This window comes from Motacilla alba, chromosome 2, assembly GCF_015832195.1.
Source record: "Motacilla alba alba isolate MOTALB_02 chromosome 2, Motacilla_alba_V1.0_pri, whole genome shotgun sequence".
NCBI lineage: Eukaryota > Metazoa > Chordata > Aves > Passeriformes > Motacillidae > Motacilla > Motacilla alba.
In genome coordinates this window covers 134,256,961-134,275,087 of record NC_052017.1, presented here as the reverse complement: position 1 = coordinate 134,275,087, position 18,127 = coordinate 134,256,961, and the positions used below count along the sequence as shown (strand labels likewise).

Sequence of the window (18,127 nt, the reverse complement as noted above, 5' to 3'; positions counted from 1 at the left end):
GATGGTATTTACCCCCTCTATACTGCTTTTTAACCATGTCCAATTGGTCTTTCTTTGCCTTGTGCTACTCATTTCTATTGTCCTTTCATTAGCCTCTAGTGAACAACAAAATCTGCAAACACTATAAAACTCCTTTTCTGTGAAAAACTTAATTCCATATTACAGTAAAGTTTATTTTCTTATTCTTGTTTATAATAGAAGAATAATACTTTTAGGGAGAAGTAGTATCTTTTATCTCCTATCCTAACATTCCAGGCAGGAGAAACTCTTTCCAGAGCACAAGTCAGTTTCAGATCTGGATGTGAAGGATGAAACTGCTGGCAGAGAGCAGAACAACTGCTCTGAGTTTAACTTTGTTGTGGACACTGGGTGGAAGCCTTTGGAGAAGAGGAGTCATAAATAAAGGATAATAAAGTCATTTAGTTCCCATGAGGTAGAGTGGCTGTGCCTCTGCTAACACCAAACTAGACCACCATCTGTTTGCCAGCTCCAGACCCAACAGGCACCACATGGTCTGTGTCTGTATCACATAAATTCCTTTACCCTCACAAAGAGGGTGGCAACACCCAAATTGCTTATTTGGAATATTGCCAGGCCAGGCTATCTCCCTGTGAGAGTGTCACTTTGCTGGGGGCTAGATGTGCTCCAGGGACTGAACAGCAGCTTGACAGTGTTGATGGCAGCAGGACAGTGCCCAGCCTCAGCTGCTGCTTCATTCACTACTATTCACTACAGGCAATTATCACCTGCAGAATAGTATTCCTTAGCACCAAAACATTTATTTTAGGAAGTCATAATAGAAGTAGCCTGTTGAACTTCAGCCTGACATTCCAGAATATCATAGCACTGGGAAAAAGAAACTAGAGTTTGTAATTTAGAAAAATGCAATCTTACGAAGTGAGCTCCATCCACGGTCCCTTATGTTTTCTAGTGCAGCAGACACAACAGTCTCTTTTCAATCTTGTCACATGCTATTTTAGTGTAACAGCAACAGCTTGTGAAGATTCTTTGATGTGTAACTTGTTACTAGACATGATCTCTAAAAAATTAGACTAACCTGTTCTCACTGCAGTAGACACGGCCATCTGCCTCTCCCACACATCCACTGTATCCTCTCACAGCTTTGTTCACTCTTCTAATTGTTCTGCATAAACAGAGTAGGATACAATATAACATTTTAAAATGTCATGTTTACATGAGAAACAGTCAATTTTTGAAGATACTTCCTCCCTTCAGAGCTGCCATTTCCTATTTCCTTCCTAAATGTGTGTCCTATATGCTAAATAACTTATTAACACTTTGTAATTTCTGCTCATTGTTCTCCTGAATGACAATGTCTGCCTGAACATAATACAGCCTGCCTTTCAAGATTACCCAGATATAAATCAGTGGCATGTGAGACAAATCTGTTGTCCCAGTTTGCTGTCTGTACTTTCCCCAGACACTGGGAGCTGCATCGTGTTCTTTGTTTTCTTTCATACAGTTATTGCCTAGAACTTGAAAGGAAAACCTGTTTGTGATCAACAGGGATTTGACCCATTGTTACAGGACCTCTTTCTGCTGTAGAGCTGCCAGTAGAGTTGCATAATTACATTCTGAAATTATTATAAGCTCAAGGTATGCCTATCACAGACAGAGCTCATCTCAAAAATCGTACTTGTTGGATGGGTGACACTTATTTTAGACATTACCTGTTTTCTGTCCTTTATTTTTTTAGAGGCTGTGAGTTAAGTGAAGATGTTGGGTGAAAGTCTATTGCTATAATCTTATTTTCATTATTCCATATTTGCATATATCCAAGCTATGGGATATAAATGGTTTTTAACAATGAGAAGAAGCATTTCTCTCCTCTACACAAAATAGAAGTTTATCATATGAGATTGTTAATATTTTCCATGGTTTCTTGTATTTTGGTTTTTGTCCCATGCGTTGGCCTTGACAGACCAAGAGCTTTTCTCTTCTGCCTGTTTGGATCCAAAATGTGTGCAGGGCAGAAATACCTCTCTGATGGAATACCATGCACTCAGGCTACAGCCCTCTCAGCACAGATGCAACTTTGTTTTCCCTTAATTTTTCCCCACTGAAATCAAGTGCTGAGAGTCACTCCAAATGCCAGCACAAGCCTGAAGACACTTGAGGAGTTCTGGTGAAAGAGTTCTGATCCACCTGGCAGGTGTAAGAGGTGTTTGTCAGTGCTGCCCTGGTGCGTTTCTGTACAGTGTTGGGTGCTGTATTAGATCACAGTATTGCTTTTGGAAACAGCATCCAGGGGCAGCTGTAAGCACACGTATTTCAGGAGGGAAGCTCAGTGAGCTGTAGTAAGACTTGGAGCTCCACATGGCTGAAGGTTGCTGAGCCCCTCTGGGCCCTGCTTTGGGCTGATGCTCTGTCAGACACCAGTGCCCTGCCCTATCAGCATTTTCTCCCCACCAGCAGCCCAACGCCTTCAGCTGAGACCAGGATGTGCCCTCTGCAGTGCCCTGCTTAAGTCTACACATCAAACTATCAATAAGAGCACACATATTATTAACTTCATAGAAACTCTCAAAACAAGCAGAAAAAATAACTCTTGCACTTGCACTAAGACAGAAATGGGAGGAATAGGGCAATTATGCTTGTTCACCAAACAAATCGTTCATCTTAGTGGTAGAAAATACACAGTTGATAAAATCTACATCTGTTAGGGAAAGCCGAAAGAGTGAAACTTGTAAGGAGGAACCTAAGCTTGACTTGATAACATCTCTGGGACATCTACTCCAGTGTTTGACCACATTCACAGTAAAAGGCTTTTTCCTAATGTTTAAGAGAATTTGCTCTATTTCAATTTGTGCCCATTGTTTCTTGCCCTGTCACTGAGCATCACTGAAAAGAGCCTTGAAACTTCTCTCTATCAGGTATTTATACATGCTGGTAAGATTCCCTGAGCCTGTTCTTCTCCAGGTTGAAAAATCCCAACTCTCAGAGCCTCTTTTCACACATCAGATGCTTCAGTTCCTTCATGCCTCTGTGGACCTGCACTGGACTCATCCCAGTATGTTCATGTCTCTCAGGTACTGAGAGGCCCAGTAGAGTATCCCAGATGTTGAGCAGAGGGGAAGGGTCACCTTCCTTGGCTGCTGACAATGTTCTGTCTAGTGTGGCCCAGGAGGTTCCTGGCTGTCTTTGCTGCAGTTGGCTTTTGCTGCTCCAAGGTCACTCTGTTCACAGGATCCACAGTGCCTCTTGTCCCCAGAGCTGCTCTGAGGCCAGCCCCCACCAGTGTATTGGGTTATCCAGCCCAAGTAGACAACTTGAGTTGGGTACAAATGAAAACATTAAGAAACCTACTTCCTGGGATTCACAAAAGTCAGCAACATCTGACTGGAGATGAAGCCCTCTGTCTTTAGGACTAATGGTAGAGCATTTACCTAAGAAATGAAAGGCATGAATTGGGCTTTAGTCTAGCTCTAGGGAGTTTAGCCTCTGTATATCCTGATCCTCAGGAGACTGAGTTTTCGGTGCATTACCTTGAGGAAAACCAGCAGATCAAGTAATTCCACTGATCCCTTTGAGGCTGGGTTCAAACACAAGTGGCTGGTATCACCGGAAAAGCCAAGCAGTTCCCATGGAGTACAGGAACCAACTATGCTGATTGTGGTGACCAAAGTGGCTTCTGGGCTCTGCCCCTACTCCCAAGATGTGGGGGTTTTTCTCCTTTTTAATTTGTTTGTTCATTTTGTTTAATGTTGTTCAATGTAAAATACATAAATAATCCTTGTAGCAGGGACAAGGATTCTCTTAATCCCTTCCCATTTAAGCACTGTAACTACTGCTAGACTACTGGTACATTGCTCTTCCTTCAGGAAAAAAATACTGCATTTTTCAGGATCTCATTCCCCTACAGATGAAAAAGGATATTGTTACATTGTCTGTCCATTGCCAAGGACAGCAAAACAAAAGGTTGTATTCAAGTAGTTGTTAAAAAATTTAAATTGCAGTATAATTATCTTGCTCAACATTTTATTAGAATAGCAACAAAAATCCATTACAAATTAATCCCCACAGTAGCATGCATCCAAGTTTTACAAAATGCTTCTTTTGAACAAAGATTGTTCTACATTTATCAGCAGTACATTTCTCTGAACAATTTCACACTATTTATAATAGACAAATAAATAAGCCATGAGAAGTGACAGAATGAAATTGGAATTACTCTGGGTAGGTGAAGAAAAAATTCCCTCCAAACCAGTTGCTCTTACATAGTTTGTTAGAATTCAAATTTCCAAGATTCAGCTCTCAAATTAATGAATTCAGTAGTCCAAATCATTTTGTCTGAGTCAATTCACTTGCATTCGCTGTATCACTGTATCCCAGTAGTAATGAAAGAATCATGAGAAAACAAACTCTTACTGAAAAGGACAAAAGAGCAAAGAAACAATTCTGTCTGAAAAAGATATAAAATATACAAAGATAATTTTCAAATTTCACTGCAATTTGTAGCAAAAGGAACAGCTTTTGAAACAAATAAACACACATAGTGGAGAAATTAATTCACTGTTGAAAGAACAATTTATCTTTTTACATTCCTGAAACAGTATTTTTTTTCCATGGTGACAGGGCTCCGATTGGGGGTGGGTTGTGTGTGAGATTTATTTATTTATTTATTTATTTATTTATTTATTTATTTATTTGTAGAATAACTTTTTTAAAAACAAACAAAATTGTCAACTTCCAAAGTTACTGATCCAAGACTTCACTGTGCAGCTGGGGAGGTACTGCAGCAGCTCCTTCAGTCCATTTTTCCAGATAACTGTTTCTGAAGTGATGCTAGTGAGATCTTTATCATCTGACTTGCGCCATCCATTTCCACAGAAGCATCATAAACCCTTTAACAGCACATTGGAGCTTCTTTCATAGATCCTTTGCTCTGAACTCAGGGAGGTCATGTGATAATTTGAACTAAAGTGTGGTTCAAATACACCTGACCTTTCTCAGCTGCACGATTTACCTTCGCTGAAGGTTCTGAAATCTCAGCATTTCAGAAAGGAGCCAGCATAGCTCCCCGAGACAGATGTGAAAGCAGCACCTCTTCTGTTACATTCTGAATGAACTTCTAAATAAAAGTCCAATAAGAATGGGAAAGATGTTACATAAAGATATAGGCATGGATTTCAATATTACTACCAATCAGACAATTCTTTCAGACTAAATGTTGCAAAGGACTTTGCTATCCACAAAATAAATGTCCAAAGATATTACTGCAGTCAGTAGCTGACATCCAGCCACTTTCACTTCTAGCAAAAAATCCTGATATAATTATCAATAAATTTAAAACCACATAATTTTAAAAAACACATTTTCACATACATAATTTACAACATCTGGGTACAAGAAAAAAGGTTGATTGCTGTTCTAAACAGAAGGATGAACACAGAAACAGTCACATCACCATGAGATCTGACAAAGTTTTGTAGTGTTAGCTGTATATCAGTATAAAATTAGCATGGATTTCACAACTAACATCTGTAAAGATACAATCACATCACATTATCAGTTAAAGTCACACCTTAGCTTAAATATGCAATGATAAATACTGCGGTTTCACACACAATTTTGCAATGATAGTAATTTCTGTTAGCACAAATAAATATCAGAAAGAAATAATTTCATTTTTGTTATTCCCAGTGATGGTGGATACAAAGTCACCTACATAGATTTTAGCCCTTCATAAAGCATCACAAAGAATATGGGCTTAAATACCACACTTGAGCATCTGGTCGAGCAGCGGCTGAGAAAGCAGACAGTTACTTTTTGAGCAAAAAGGCAAATAAAGGAGAGAATTCACTTCTGGTACTGTTGGTCTATAAAAGCTGTAATTCAGTTTGTGCTATGAAAGCCTTGAGATAAAAGTGTAAGTTTTGCTGTTATTACACAAATACTGAGCTCAGTTTTTACCCAGCCAGTTGTGCTCACCAGACAGCCAGGTTTCCATGGAATGCCCTCTTTGCCTGCTGCTGGTCCTGCACATCTTGCTTTTTAAGTAAGAAAAGCAATTAGTTCCAGCATCTCTTGAGAAATTCTGGAAAGTAGGGCCTCCTCTGAAAGCCCTGAATAGATGCCTGCTGAAAACAGCATGTGAAGGGCAAAGAGATTTCCAGGCACAGCTCCACCAGTGGCTGCCTCTGCAGCCTCTGCCCCCAGCTCAGCCTGGGAATCAGCTCTCAGCAGCTGTGAGCACTCTTGGCTTCATCACAAGACTTTGCAAAGTCAGACACAGGGACTTGCCTTTACTTTGAGTGTCTCTTGACTAAGCAACCATAAATTCCTGTGTAAATTTCATAGATAATTTAATTTCTCTGTGACAGGTGCTTTGGAGGAAATGTTGAACAGGTTGTGGTATCTCTCCTTGGCTTTCCCTTATCATGGCAACCTGTGGCTTTAAGCAAGTGTAAGCAGTAAAATGCTACAGAACTCCATATTTTCACATCAGGCTCTTCAAAGGAAAGGTTTGCCCAAAGTGTATGTCACAGTTACAGAATTGTGTTTACGAGATTAATTGCTAGGTACTGATTTGAGAATACACTGGTATGCTTCTCTCTGACTGTTGAGCCCTAGCCAGCTTAGCTTACTTGGCTGACACGTGACTTACTCTGTCATTTTAGTTCTTATTATTTTAAAAGCAGTCTGGACATTTCCCTTCCAGTCCTGTGGGGGTTCAGACATCTGCACAGAAATAGACCCCACTGCATGTGCCTGCCTGGGGGCCTGTGTTGCTCAGATAGACAACCTGGCAAGCTGGGAAATGCAGAGGATTTGGGAAAAATTGCAACATAGCCTGCATGGGTCCTGCTTCTGGCTCTGCTCCTGACAAAGCTCTGCCAGCTTCTGGAATTTTGTCACACCTGCTCGGCTTGTTAAAACCTCCTTGCTGTTGGTCCCTTCCATGCCCTGCCATCACTCTGCCAAGCTGGAAAGTGCCTGTGGAGCTCTGCAAAGGTAAAACAGGAGTTACAGCAAGGATGCAGACACAGCAGGGTACAGACTGTTCGCAAAATCACAGAATCACAGAGTGAGTCAGGTTGGAAGGGACCATGGTTGGTTATCTGGTCCAACCTCCCTGCTCAAGTAGGGTCATTCCAGGGCACATGGCACAGGACGGAGTCCAGATGGCTCTTGAATATGTCCAGTGAGGGAGACTCCACAACTTCTTGGGCAATTTGTCCTCCTTGCCATGTAGAGAATGCCCAATAGAGTCCTTTGGATGCAGCAGACATAGGTTCACAGTTTTAACACTTAAATCTGAGACCTATCAGGGTATTTTTAATTCTCTTTAACCTTGCAAATATGGTTGAATATTAGTGAAAGTGGCTTGAATTAGAGAAGTGGCTGTGTAGGCAAAAGAATACTGGATAGGAAAGCCTTACAAAGGCTGCCTCTGTCAGCCACACTGGGCAGGTTTGTGACTCTTGGGGATGGGGCTGGGCAGGGCAGGGTGCTGGACTCGATGAACCTTCTGGGTGCCTTCCAAATCAGCCTATTCTGTGATTCTGTGAATCAGATTTTTTACAGGTTTTAGAATGTCATGTACAAAGCTGTGCAAAATGTTCAAGACACACAGGAATACACAGGCACTTTCCTGGGCTTCTGCAGCACAGAAGTGAGAAAATTAACTTCTAGCAAGAATGAGAGCTGGTCTAGAGCAGAGCCAAAGCAAGACATGATATTTTGTCTGTAGCTACATCAGGGAGACTATGGTCCCAGGCTGCTTATCATGGGCCTGTGTGGGAAGAGCAGGGAGGGGGCTATGCTGACAAGTAAAAAGCCATGATGACTTTTCCTCTAACAACACTTTATGTCCTAAAGTATTCTAACAGACAAACTTTAAAAACATTAAACATTTAAACATTTAAAAAGTGTCATTTTTCTCTGAATTTTCCTCATTTTCCTAGATATTATTAATATTAAAGCTCTAAACTCCTTCTAGTGCTCTTAGATACAATTGCTATTGAACCAAGATAAAAGGAGGTGTTAAAAGCCTGTTACATACTCTTCAATACAAGTCAATTTCCAACAGGATTCAGCAATAGCTGAGACTTACATTTAAAGCGGTACATCTATAAACCTGATTGCTGAAAAAAACAAGATATTTTAAATGCTTCTTACTGACTTTTTAATTTGTTTCTTCCCTGCTGCAAATTCATTGAATAGTCTTCCTATGCCACGCTGCTCAAGATAAAAATAAACCAAGGGAAAAAAAGATTTTGTGCTTTTTGCCATCAGACACTTGTTTAATGAAGCGTGCTGGGATGGCTGCAATGAGATTTGCACTGATGTGGGGTGAGGGAGTCACTGGCAGGTAATTACTGCTATCAGCAGCAATTTTGGCTGCTGTTGGAAGGTCCCCCAGGTACTGCCCAGGTACTGTTGGAAGGTCCCCCAGGTACTGCCCCTACCATCCCCTGCCCCACTCTGTGTCCATGGACATGTCCTGGCAAGCCTTGCTCATTCTGAGATCACAGACCACTCTTCAGCCAGGCAATGGGAAGAAAGATTTAGGCATTCTCCTGGAGCCAACTCACCTGGCTGAAGTTAGGTTGTATTAAGTACTTCATTCAGTTAGCCTCAATAACACACTCTTTTCACTCCCCAAGATGCTGCATTTTCTTGTAGGGCACAGACAGGTATGAAAAGATTTATGGTAGCTTCTGCAATTCTGTGAGCAGAAATGTCCTTACAATTCATACAGCTGGTGGGAACAGAGCATCCAAACGTCCTGCATGGCTGCACACTCAGAACAGGTGGGCCTCAGGCCTGAAAATGAGGAGACAAGAGGCAAACTGAGAAAGAATATTTTACACTCTCATGTAATCTGCAAAAACAAATGAAAACTAAGCCCCTTTGTAGATCATCTATATTTTTAAGATCTAAATGTACGGGTTCACAAACAGCGTTTAGGCAAGTACTGTGTAAAGAAAGCATCATGAAAACAGTAATGTGCATCATCAAGAGAATTGGGTTAAAGAGATGTGCTCCACACTACAGAATGAAAGTGCTGGTGTGTGGGAGAGCCTCTCCTTAGCATCAGCTGTGTGGTCAACCCCTAGCTGGAGTCAGGGGGGAAAGCACAAGAAAATACCCCATTGCCCTCCCTGCAGCCAGCCAGAGCATGCCCAGAGGAATCCCTGAGCTCAGACACCAACATCACCCTCCTCCCAGATGGGTACCTGAGGCACCATGCCTGAGAATCACTTTCTGATGCTCCACTAGAGCCCACTGTTCCTCAGAAAAGAAGGCTTAACCAGGTTGTTTCTCCCCATCCTTCTGCATGCTTCAGATCCTCCTAGTCCCCCCATGCTTGGCACAAGGCACTTTGAAAACACAGCTTTCCAGAGCTGGGCAGTGTCCCTCCCTGCCATGCCCTGTTTGGTGCATGGCCTGGCACTGCCAGCCCCTCCCAGCCCTCTGCAGTGCTGTCCTGGCTGAAAGCTACCCCAGCACAGCCCCACGCCCAGCAACGTGCTCTGGTTCTGGAGGACCCACAACAGACACTGGAATGTATTAACTATTACCTTGGATGACAAACAGGTATCACCCATGGACAGTTTTGCAGAGGACAGGTAGGTATTGGTAATATCTTCTAGCTCAGTGCTGAAATGATCAGAATCCTTGATGACATTATAATTTAGGGCCATGCTGTAACTGGCAGGTTTCTTCTCCTGTTTCTGCTGGTAGTTGCACAGTTTCCTGAAGGCTGCTCTGAATTTCTGGGACATGAGATTGTAAATTACAGGATTGATAGCACTATTTAAATAAATACAGATTCTGCAAAATAGCAGGAACCAGTTTTCTTGGAAGGGTCTGGAAAGAAAGGAATTGACAACAACCAGGGTGCGGTAGGGCATCCATAGGAATGCAAATAGGATCACAACCACAGCCAGCATCTTGGTAACCTGAGGGAACACAGAGAGACAGAAGAGGGGCAGAAGGTCAGTACTCCCCTTGGCATGAACATGTGCATTCTTACACCTCTAGGGCCAAACCAAACCTCTGGACAGATCCTCCAGTAGGAATTTCTGATGAATATTTGATTCAGAAGGGTTTTCTACAGTGGGAAGTACAAAAACCTTGGCTTCAAATCCTTCCTTAACTTTGTTAAGTTACTCTTTCCAGATGATATCCCAGTAAGCTAACTGTTGTAGACCTTAGACATTTCCACTTCTTATGCTGGAAGGGGGGTGTTGATTCAAATGGGAAAAAAAGGGACAAAGAGGTTTTTTTTTTTCCAAACACATTAGATCTCTGCCTTTAGACTAGTATAGCCTGTAGAGTAATTAAACATGAAGCCTTTTAGGTTATCTGGTTTAACAGTCAGCCTAAAACAATTTCCCAAAGCCAAAAATAAGGAAGAAAAGAGATTAATTAGATTAATTTATTTTCCTCAAATCCTCAATATTTAATTAGATCTTCATTATTTGATGTTTACTCTCAAAAGTCAAATAAAGTTTACAGAGCCTGGGAAAAAAGGATTATCAATCAAACTTGATTGTTTTAAGAACTTTTATTCTACTATGTAATTTTCTTTTGAAAAAAGAAAAGAACAACCCAGGACAGCTGAAATGAAGTGAATGAGAAATGACTGGGAAAAAAAAATTAAACCCACTTTAAAACAAGTCTTTCTTTTGTAAATAACTTAATTCGGGTGTAGACAGTATTCAACAGTCTCTACATTAAAGAAAGTTTGAAAGATATTAATAAAGAAAGTAGAAGGCACACAGAAATGTGGCATGGGAGGATACGTTGGCACAGCTTCATGGAAGTCAGGAGATGACTTGGTTAATTGTGTGAAATAGAAAGTATTGACCCACATTATGATGAACTCCAACTGTTTCTTTTGATTGTAGATTTATAAGAGTTTCAATAGGAGATAACACCACTGAGATCACTCACACATGCTAGTTTTAGAAGTGGGCTTTAGTTTGAAATTGTGAGTACACAATTCTATTGTCTTCTGAGCAGTTAAGCTCACAATATAGAAACCTGCCATCACATTGCCTAATGAATGTGTTTTCCCCTATCTTTCTAGAAAGACACACTTTTAAGCCAATTTGTTCGGTTCCTTATAGGTATTATAATAAAGAATGTGATGAAAATCAAAGTTACTCCACAAATTGATGCATCTTTATCTATTTATCAGTCTTTAAATGTACATATTCAAAGGCTTCAATTTATCTTATAGTTCTTCCCTCACCCTTACTTTTGTTTTCTCCACCGCTGTGTTCAGTGGAAGTAAAAAATAAGACTGAGAAATGCTATCTCCTTTTTTTGTCACTTGACTGATACATTTCATTATGACTTCTACACAGTTTCTTTTCTAATTTTCTGTGCACAGTTGCTGTAATAGACAAGATACAAATGTGAATGTTCCAGGTAACTCAAAGGATGATCTCTCCTTATCTTCACTTCTGAAAGGGACATCCCTATGAACATGGTGGCAAGGAGAGAGTTGACCCAGTACTGACCCATTCTGGCTCTCATCCCTCCAGTTCAGCTCCAGCCTGTGCCTCCAAACTGAGCATATCCATTCAGTGGAGAACAATCATTCACTGCAGAAAATAATCCACATTTAAAGGAAGAAAGCCACCATTTGTGTAGCTTGGGTGAACAATGGGACAGAGCCAAACCAACAAATGTATTCCATCAGCTCAGGCATTCAGGGCATAACAGCCTACACAGGCATCAGAGTACTTTGCTACCAGAAGCTCAGCAGGGCACTCCATTACGGTACCTACCAGTCATTGGCAATTTACATTTCTTTCAGGAAAAATTGCTCAGAGGATCATTTGCAGTGTTGCAGCTATCAGCTTGAATCTGGACTAGAAGTAAATTATTCTTACTGTCAAGGAGGGGGTAATTCAGAGTCACACAATTAACGCTGTACAGCAGTGATAAAAGACTGCTGCTGCTCAAGTGACTGTATCCCATAAACTGCAAATATATATATCTGTATATTATATATGTATGTTTGTATGTATGTATGTAGTATGCAAATTATTAGCTGAATTTGTGTATCTTGGCATTTGGATGCACATTTTCTTTCCAACACCATAAGCTTCTACTGCTGGAAACTGAGCACTCTGTAGAGCTGGTTTTCATTTTGCTCAGGTCAATGAACCAACTCACATACTCATATGCCTTCACGGAGTCTACATGCAGCGCAAGAGAAGAGGCAGAACACAGGGGTAGCATCTCTTTGGTGGCATCTCTTGGTGGTTCAGTCCATACAGGACAATGAGGAGAATTCACTATAATTTTCAAATGTCTGCAGTACATATCCTTGCATAGCTGCCAAAAATAACAAACCTCTCACAGGATCTCTACTGCCTGTCAGAAATTCAGTTTCCTGACCCATCTGACCGGCTGTGGTTGTCTCTGAGACACAGACGAGGCCCTGAGTTCAGGTAGTTATTTGCTCATTGGTAAATCCCCCTTAGTCTGGCTCTGGAGTGGTTCTTCGTGCTCAGCTACCTCAGACCATGACCTATGTGCAAAAGGCAGCAGTTCTGACGAGGTGCCCTGGCAAGGCTTACTTAGTCCCAGCACGGGGGTTGTCACCCCACTCCAGGGTGAGCACCACTCAGGGCTTCTGACACAAATTCACCTCAATTTGCTTTACTGGTGAACTCATTATCTAAATACCTGACTGAGGCCAAAGCTTCATTCTTATACACAACAAAAGTCATTATTGCTGAACATAAATTGTTTAGAGGAAAGTTTGGTCCTCTTTGTTTAAACAAAATGCCTTTCTTAAATCACTTTATATGAAACAGAACTAAACATATATTGGGAAGATGCCAATTATTTGACATCAGTGGAGTGCTAAGAGGATAAATTTTAAAAGAACGTGTTTTTATTACTTGTAAGCATACACCAAAGCTCCTTGAAAACAGCAGCACTACATCCTCAATTCACTGCTGGGGTGAAGGCAAGCATACACTGATTGCTCTTTTCTTGTGGATGTGCACGGTATGTCCTATGCTCAGGGTACAAATTATTCTTAGTTAGGGAGATTAAAAACATGGTAAAAAGACTTTGAGCAATTTCAGCTTAGTCCAAATTTCAAGAGTAGTTTGAATGATAACAAAAGAGCTTGAGATTGAATATGGTTCTGCCTGCATATAAACATTCTTCAAGCCTTTTTATTTCTGAGGACGTTCTAAAGAATATTCAAAATATATTTTACTAAACAGAGTCCCAGTGTTTTAATTCTGAACTAGCATCCTCTTTTTCCTCCTGCTCCAAAAGTTTCTTATTCTAAGGAAGGGTTTTTATTAAACATTTTCACTATCCTGGTACAAACAGTTTAGTATTGCTTCCTTCTCCTATGAGTACTAATCTTTCTTACACTTATAGTAAAAGCAATAGTCACTGTGGTGTTTTAAAGCATGTAATAACATCTTTCTTCTTGTGCCTGGTCGTGTTCATTGCAACACACAGAGATTGTATATCTCAGTCCATGATTTCCTAATCATGGACTAATCAAAAAGAAATTGTGCAATGAGGAGGAGAATTCAATAAATAGAAGGATTAAGTTCTTGATATAGTAACATCACAAGTGAAACCAAGGGATAAGATTGAGGATTTCATGTAAGCCGTGTAAAACTTACCTTGCACTGCAAGCTGGAATCTGTGCTTGCTGCGCTGTGAGAGAACAGAGGGATTTCTCTGGCGAGCAGGTCATGACTGCAACACTGTCCAAGAGAGGACTTTCTCTAGAGAGCAATCGACCTGCTATAACTGACCATGATAGCCATGATGACCTTAGATGATTTGATTGGACTAATCAACTAACTTGGTGAGATACACATACTGTTAAGTGAGCTGGAGTCCATCTCAAGTTTAAATCAACATGTTTGCTATGTAAGGCTGCATTTATTTTTCTCCTTGATATCTGAGGAAAGTAGGAATTCCTTTGGGGAAAGTCTGAAACCTACATGCAGACATGTAATTCAGTACTCATAGTATGAATGGAAAAGGAAAAAAATCTGTGATCTGTGGGCTGCAAGACCCACACTGAAACAGAAGAAAAGGGTGAGAAGGAAGGAGTGACAAGGCACCAACCTCTGCAACCTGACTGCAGCACTCTCTGGCCCCACACTGCCGGTTGCTGCAGGAAAGGGACTGGAAAGGGACTGAGTGTAACTTGTGGCTATAACAACAGGCAAAAAATTGGCACTATTAATTTTCCCCAAGTTGTGTCTGCACTGCCCATGACAATAACTGATAGATTGTCTGCCTGTCCTTGTCTTGGATCATGAAGAATAGGAGCACTTCTCTTTTTCTCTCCCATTCTCAGCTGGAGCCAACCCCCCTACAGAAACATGCGTACATTTAATTTCATAGAAATATGCTTGGATAAATATGACAACTGCTACAGAAGTAGGAAGTTCACACCACATTTTCAGACACCTTTTGTACAGATCACATGCTGGGTATTGTACACTCCTCAATCCCTGTAGTGCAAACACAGGTCCAGGAAGACACGGAGTTTCACATTTCAGCAGGACTCACGGTCAGGCCAGACTGTATTGTCAGCTATATGTGTCCTTGTCAGCGTGGCAGGAAATTTTCCCTTTTGTGACTTACTAACTGTGGAGATTCTTGATTTTTTTGAATACATACTTGTTTTTTCTCTTGTTTTTTTACACCACTGCCTGTCTTTTGCATGTTATTTGCATGTTATTGCATGTATTATTATACAAAAAATATTACTAATTATGCCACGCTATCCTTGCTTTGCTTCCTGTGTAGTACTATGTGCAAATTCTAGCTTTGCTTATAATGAAGCTGCTGTAAGCAATCAGGTTGCTTAGGCTTTTAGAGAAAGTCTTGCTGTTTTTACAAGACATAAAAGATATCACATTATAATCTTCACTTTTTGGTTTCATGACATAACAGTGTCCATATTCATCAGTGTTCAATGTAAAATATTTGAGTGTTTTTCAAGTGATACTAAGCACATGTAATCAAGTATAAAGTGATATTAACTTGAAGAGTAGGTTATCTTCTTCTACTAACTAACGGACAAAGAAAAACAACATTAAACACTTGCTGACTATTAACTATAGGCTACATAATTAAATTTAACCTAGCCCACCTATTTCTGTTGTGTGTTTCCAAGCATAGCTCTAGTGCTCTCTGAGGGCTCAGTGCTCTAGAAGGCATCTCAGTTAACTTTTGAGGTTTTTGCCATCTCTGTGATAAGAGAACATGGTCCCTCTCATAACAGTACCAATTGAAGCAAAATAAGAAAAATATAAAGAATAAGAAGAATATCCCCAGAGCCATCTGCAAAAGATGCACCCTGTGTTTCCCATCACTGCACCAGCTGTGCTACCTGCTGCACACCATGTGGTTTACTGCAAACAGCCAGCAATTAATCTGCTAACTATATTCCACTGGTATTATTACACACAGCAGCATACATATTCAATCATATAAAAAGAAGCTAGTCGAGCTTACGCCTCAGTTCTGAGCCATCAGTACAAAAAATATTTTCTGACAGAGAAACAAAGATATTTAGTATTTACAAAGCAATTTATATGCAGACTTCCTTAAACAGACTTTTCACAGGAGAGCTAGAGCCAGGAAAATTTACATCTTGACTGCATTTGCTGAGTGACATAGTGCCTTAGCTGGGACTCAGCCTCAAGTGTCCCAAACTCGCAGGATAGTTCCTGCCCTTCAAATCTCAAAAATAAATCAAGAGTCACTTTGTGTATTTGGCAAGATTACTAACAAGCTGTAATGTAAAGAAATTATAGTTAAAAATGTTTCCGTCATATATGACACTTCCTAACTGCTTTCTGATAAAGGAAATAAAATACTGGGGTTTTTTGGTGTTTTTTTTTGTTTTTTGTTTTTTTTTGTCCTTGCAGTAGGTAATAATGTACAGGCAAGAAAAAAAAGTATTTGTGTATCACTGATTTTAAACTTGACTACTTAAAAAAAGGAAGAATATATTTTACCTCTTTCCACAGGTTCAGACAAGTGAGCTTTAAAACAAGTTGTTTAGGTTTCAGAAAGCCATTTCAAATAGTTGTTCCTACCTGCCTTCGAGAAGCAATAGTGCTATTGAAACTCCTGTTAGTCATCTTGGAATTCACAGGCTTGCTTTGGTGAGCCACATCATTCCTCCAGGTCTTAGAGTTTTCTTTTGGGTCTGAAGGGATGGGGTTCAGGAACAGTATTCTAGCAATCAGGCCATAGAGGACGGTTGCCAATACCATTGGCACAACATAAAATATACCAAAGTCCATCATGTAGATAGGAGAGTAATAGCTCCTGGAGACCTTGTAGCCACAGGACACCACAGTGGTCTCTTTGTAGGCTACTGTATTAAGGTCTAGCAAGAAAAACCAGAGCATACAGTACATGGAGGTGAAAGCCCAAACAAAAACAATGATCTTTTTGGCTCTTGAAAAAGTGCATAGGAATTGAGCTTTGATTGGGTGGCAGATGGCTATGTACCTCTCAATGGTGAAGGCAGCGATGGAAAAAGAAGAAGCGTTGATTCCCAGGTACTGGAGATAAGTGATGCAGAGACACCCGGCATAGCCGTACACCCAGGATCTGTACAGGCTCTCTGTGATATTGGGGAGTCCTGCAGCCACAAGCACCATGAGATCTGCCATGGCCAGACTCACCAGATAGCAGTTAGTGGGAGTTCTCATGTGCTTGGTTCTGAGGACCACCAAAACCACCATGACGTTGCCCACGATGCCCAGCCCGCAGATGAGGAGGACCAAGAGGATGGTGACCACTTGGTATTCAGCTGTAATGATCTCCTGGCTTGATAGTGGCAGCCCAGTCTGGTTCTGCTCATCTCCTGTGCCATTCTCCATCTTCACCAGCCCACTGCTGCTTCTGCCAAGCACTCGATCTCAGCACCTGCTCTCCATGGTCCCCTGCAAAAGGGTCACTGGAGCAGAGCGTGGGTGAGCTGCAGCCCCAGAACACGTTCTCCATGCACTCACAGTCCCATTCCTGTACCGTCCTCCACTCCCCCTACAGCACCTGGACTTTCAGTCTTTGTAAAGTCAACTATCAGACGGGTTAATCCCTCTGAGGCCCCAGCTCACTTGCACAGGCTGAAAGGCTGTTTCCTCACAGCTGGTCTGAGGCATTCAGGGAAGCCCAGCCCGTGCAGGGGGGAGTCTCTGCCTGCAGCGGCAGGGGAGCGCAGCCCCTGCTCGGCAGCTGCCGCCCGGGCCGAGCGCCGCCGCTTGCCGGGAGGAGCCGCCGCGCCCCGAGGGTGGAGACAGCAGCGGGACGGGAAACGAGAGGATGCGCGAAGTTTTTCTGCTTCACGCCGCTCTCTCTTTCTGCTGTCAGACAGCTATCATGACAGCATCGATCGTATTGATCCACTGTGGCAAACAAAGGGGAGCTGACTGGCAGCTAAATTGCACTGATTTGTAGAATTCTGACTGCCGCCGTGCCATTGTGAAAGTGACGGCGATTTACATTTGCCTCCTGCTTTCCGAGGAGCTGTAATAGTCCATTCAGGGCTTTCCAGAAACAAATGCATCCCAGCTTTTGAAACAGAAGGAAAAAAATGTAGGAGTCTTTTTTACTTAATAGAAGATTCTGTTTAAAACCTCTATCGCTACAGCTGTCATCACTCCTGAGTCCTTTCAACTCTTTTGAATTGCAGCAGAGCAACAATAAAATGATCACAACACAAATTGCTTCTTAATGAGATCAGTCACACAGGCACACGTGTGCATGCACACAACACGCACAATGTCACTAATCTACCACTCCTTCCTCAGTGTACCTTCTCCTCCGGTGGAATAAACTCCTCCACGGTCAGTCAGGTCGTGTAAAACCACAGACAAATCAAAGACTGGTGGAAATAACTGTTTTGAGCAGTGCAATTCAGTAGCTCAGCTGCACCTGGAGACTGCACTTTCCTGTCTCACTTGCTATCTTAATGCCTTAGTGAGAGAAACAATAGCAAACCCTCTGTAAGGCTCTGTGAAAGTGCCCTTGTTGGCTCCCAATGACAATCCTCAGCCCACCATTTCTCTTCATGCTATTGTGTTAAAAGTTTGAAGAGCAAATTCATCTTAAAATCACTTTTTTTTTT

General features: G+C 41.5%; 1 protein-coding gene across 1 annotated transcript; it reads right to left on the bottom strand.

The window, feature by feature from the left end:
- Window positions 1-7,444: 7,444 nt before the first annotated feature.
- On the bottom strand, window positions 7,445-17,310 carry TRHR (thyrotropin releasing hormone receptor). The gene is made up of 3 exons (XM_038128262.1): window positions 16,086-17,310; window positions 9,549-9,929; window positions 7,445-8,790 (listed from the first exon to the last, which is right to left on the bottom strand). The coding sequence occupies exons 1-3, from the start codon at window positions 16,878-16,880 to the stop codon at window positions 8,785-8,787; spliced, it is 1,182 nt and encodes a 393-aa protein (XP_037984190.1). The 5' UTR covers window positions 16,881-17,310; the 3' UTR covers window positions 7,445-8,784.
- Between the last annotated feature and the right edge of the window lie 817 nt (window positions 17,311-18,127).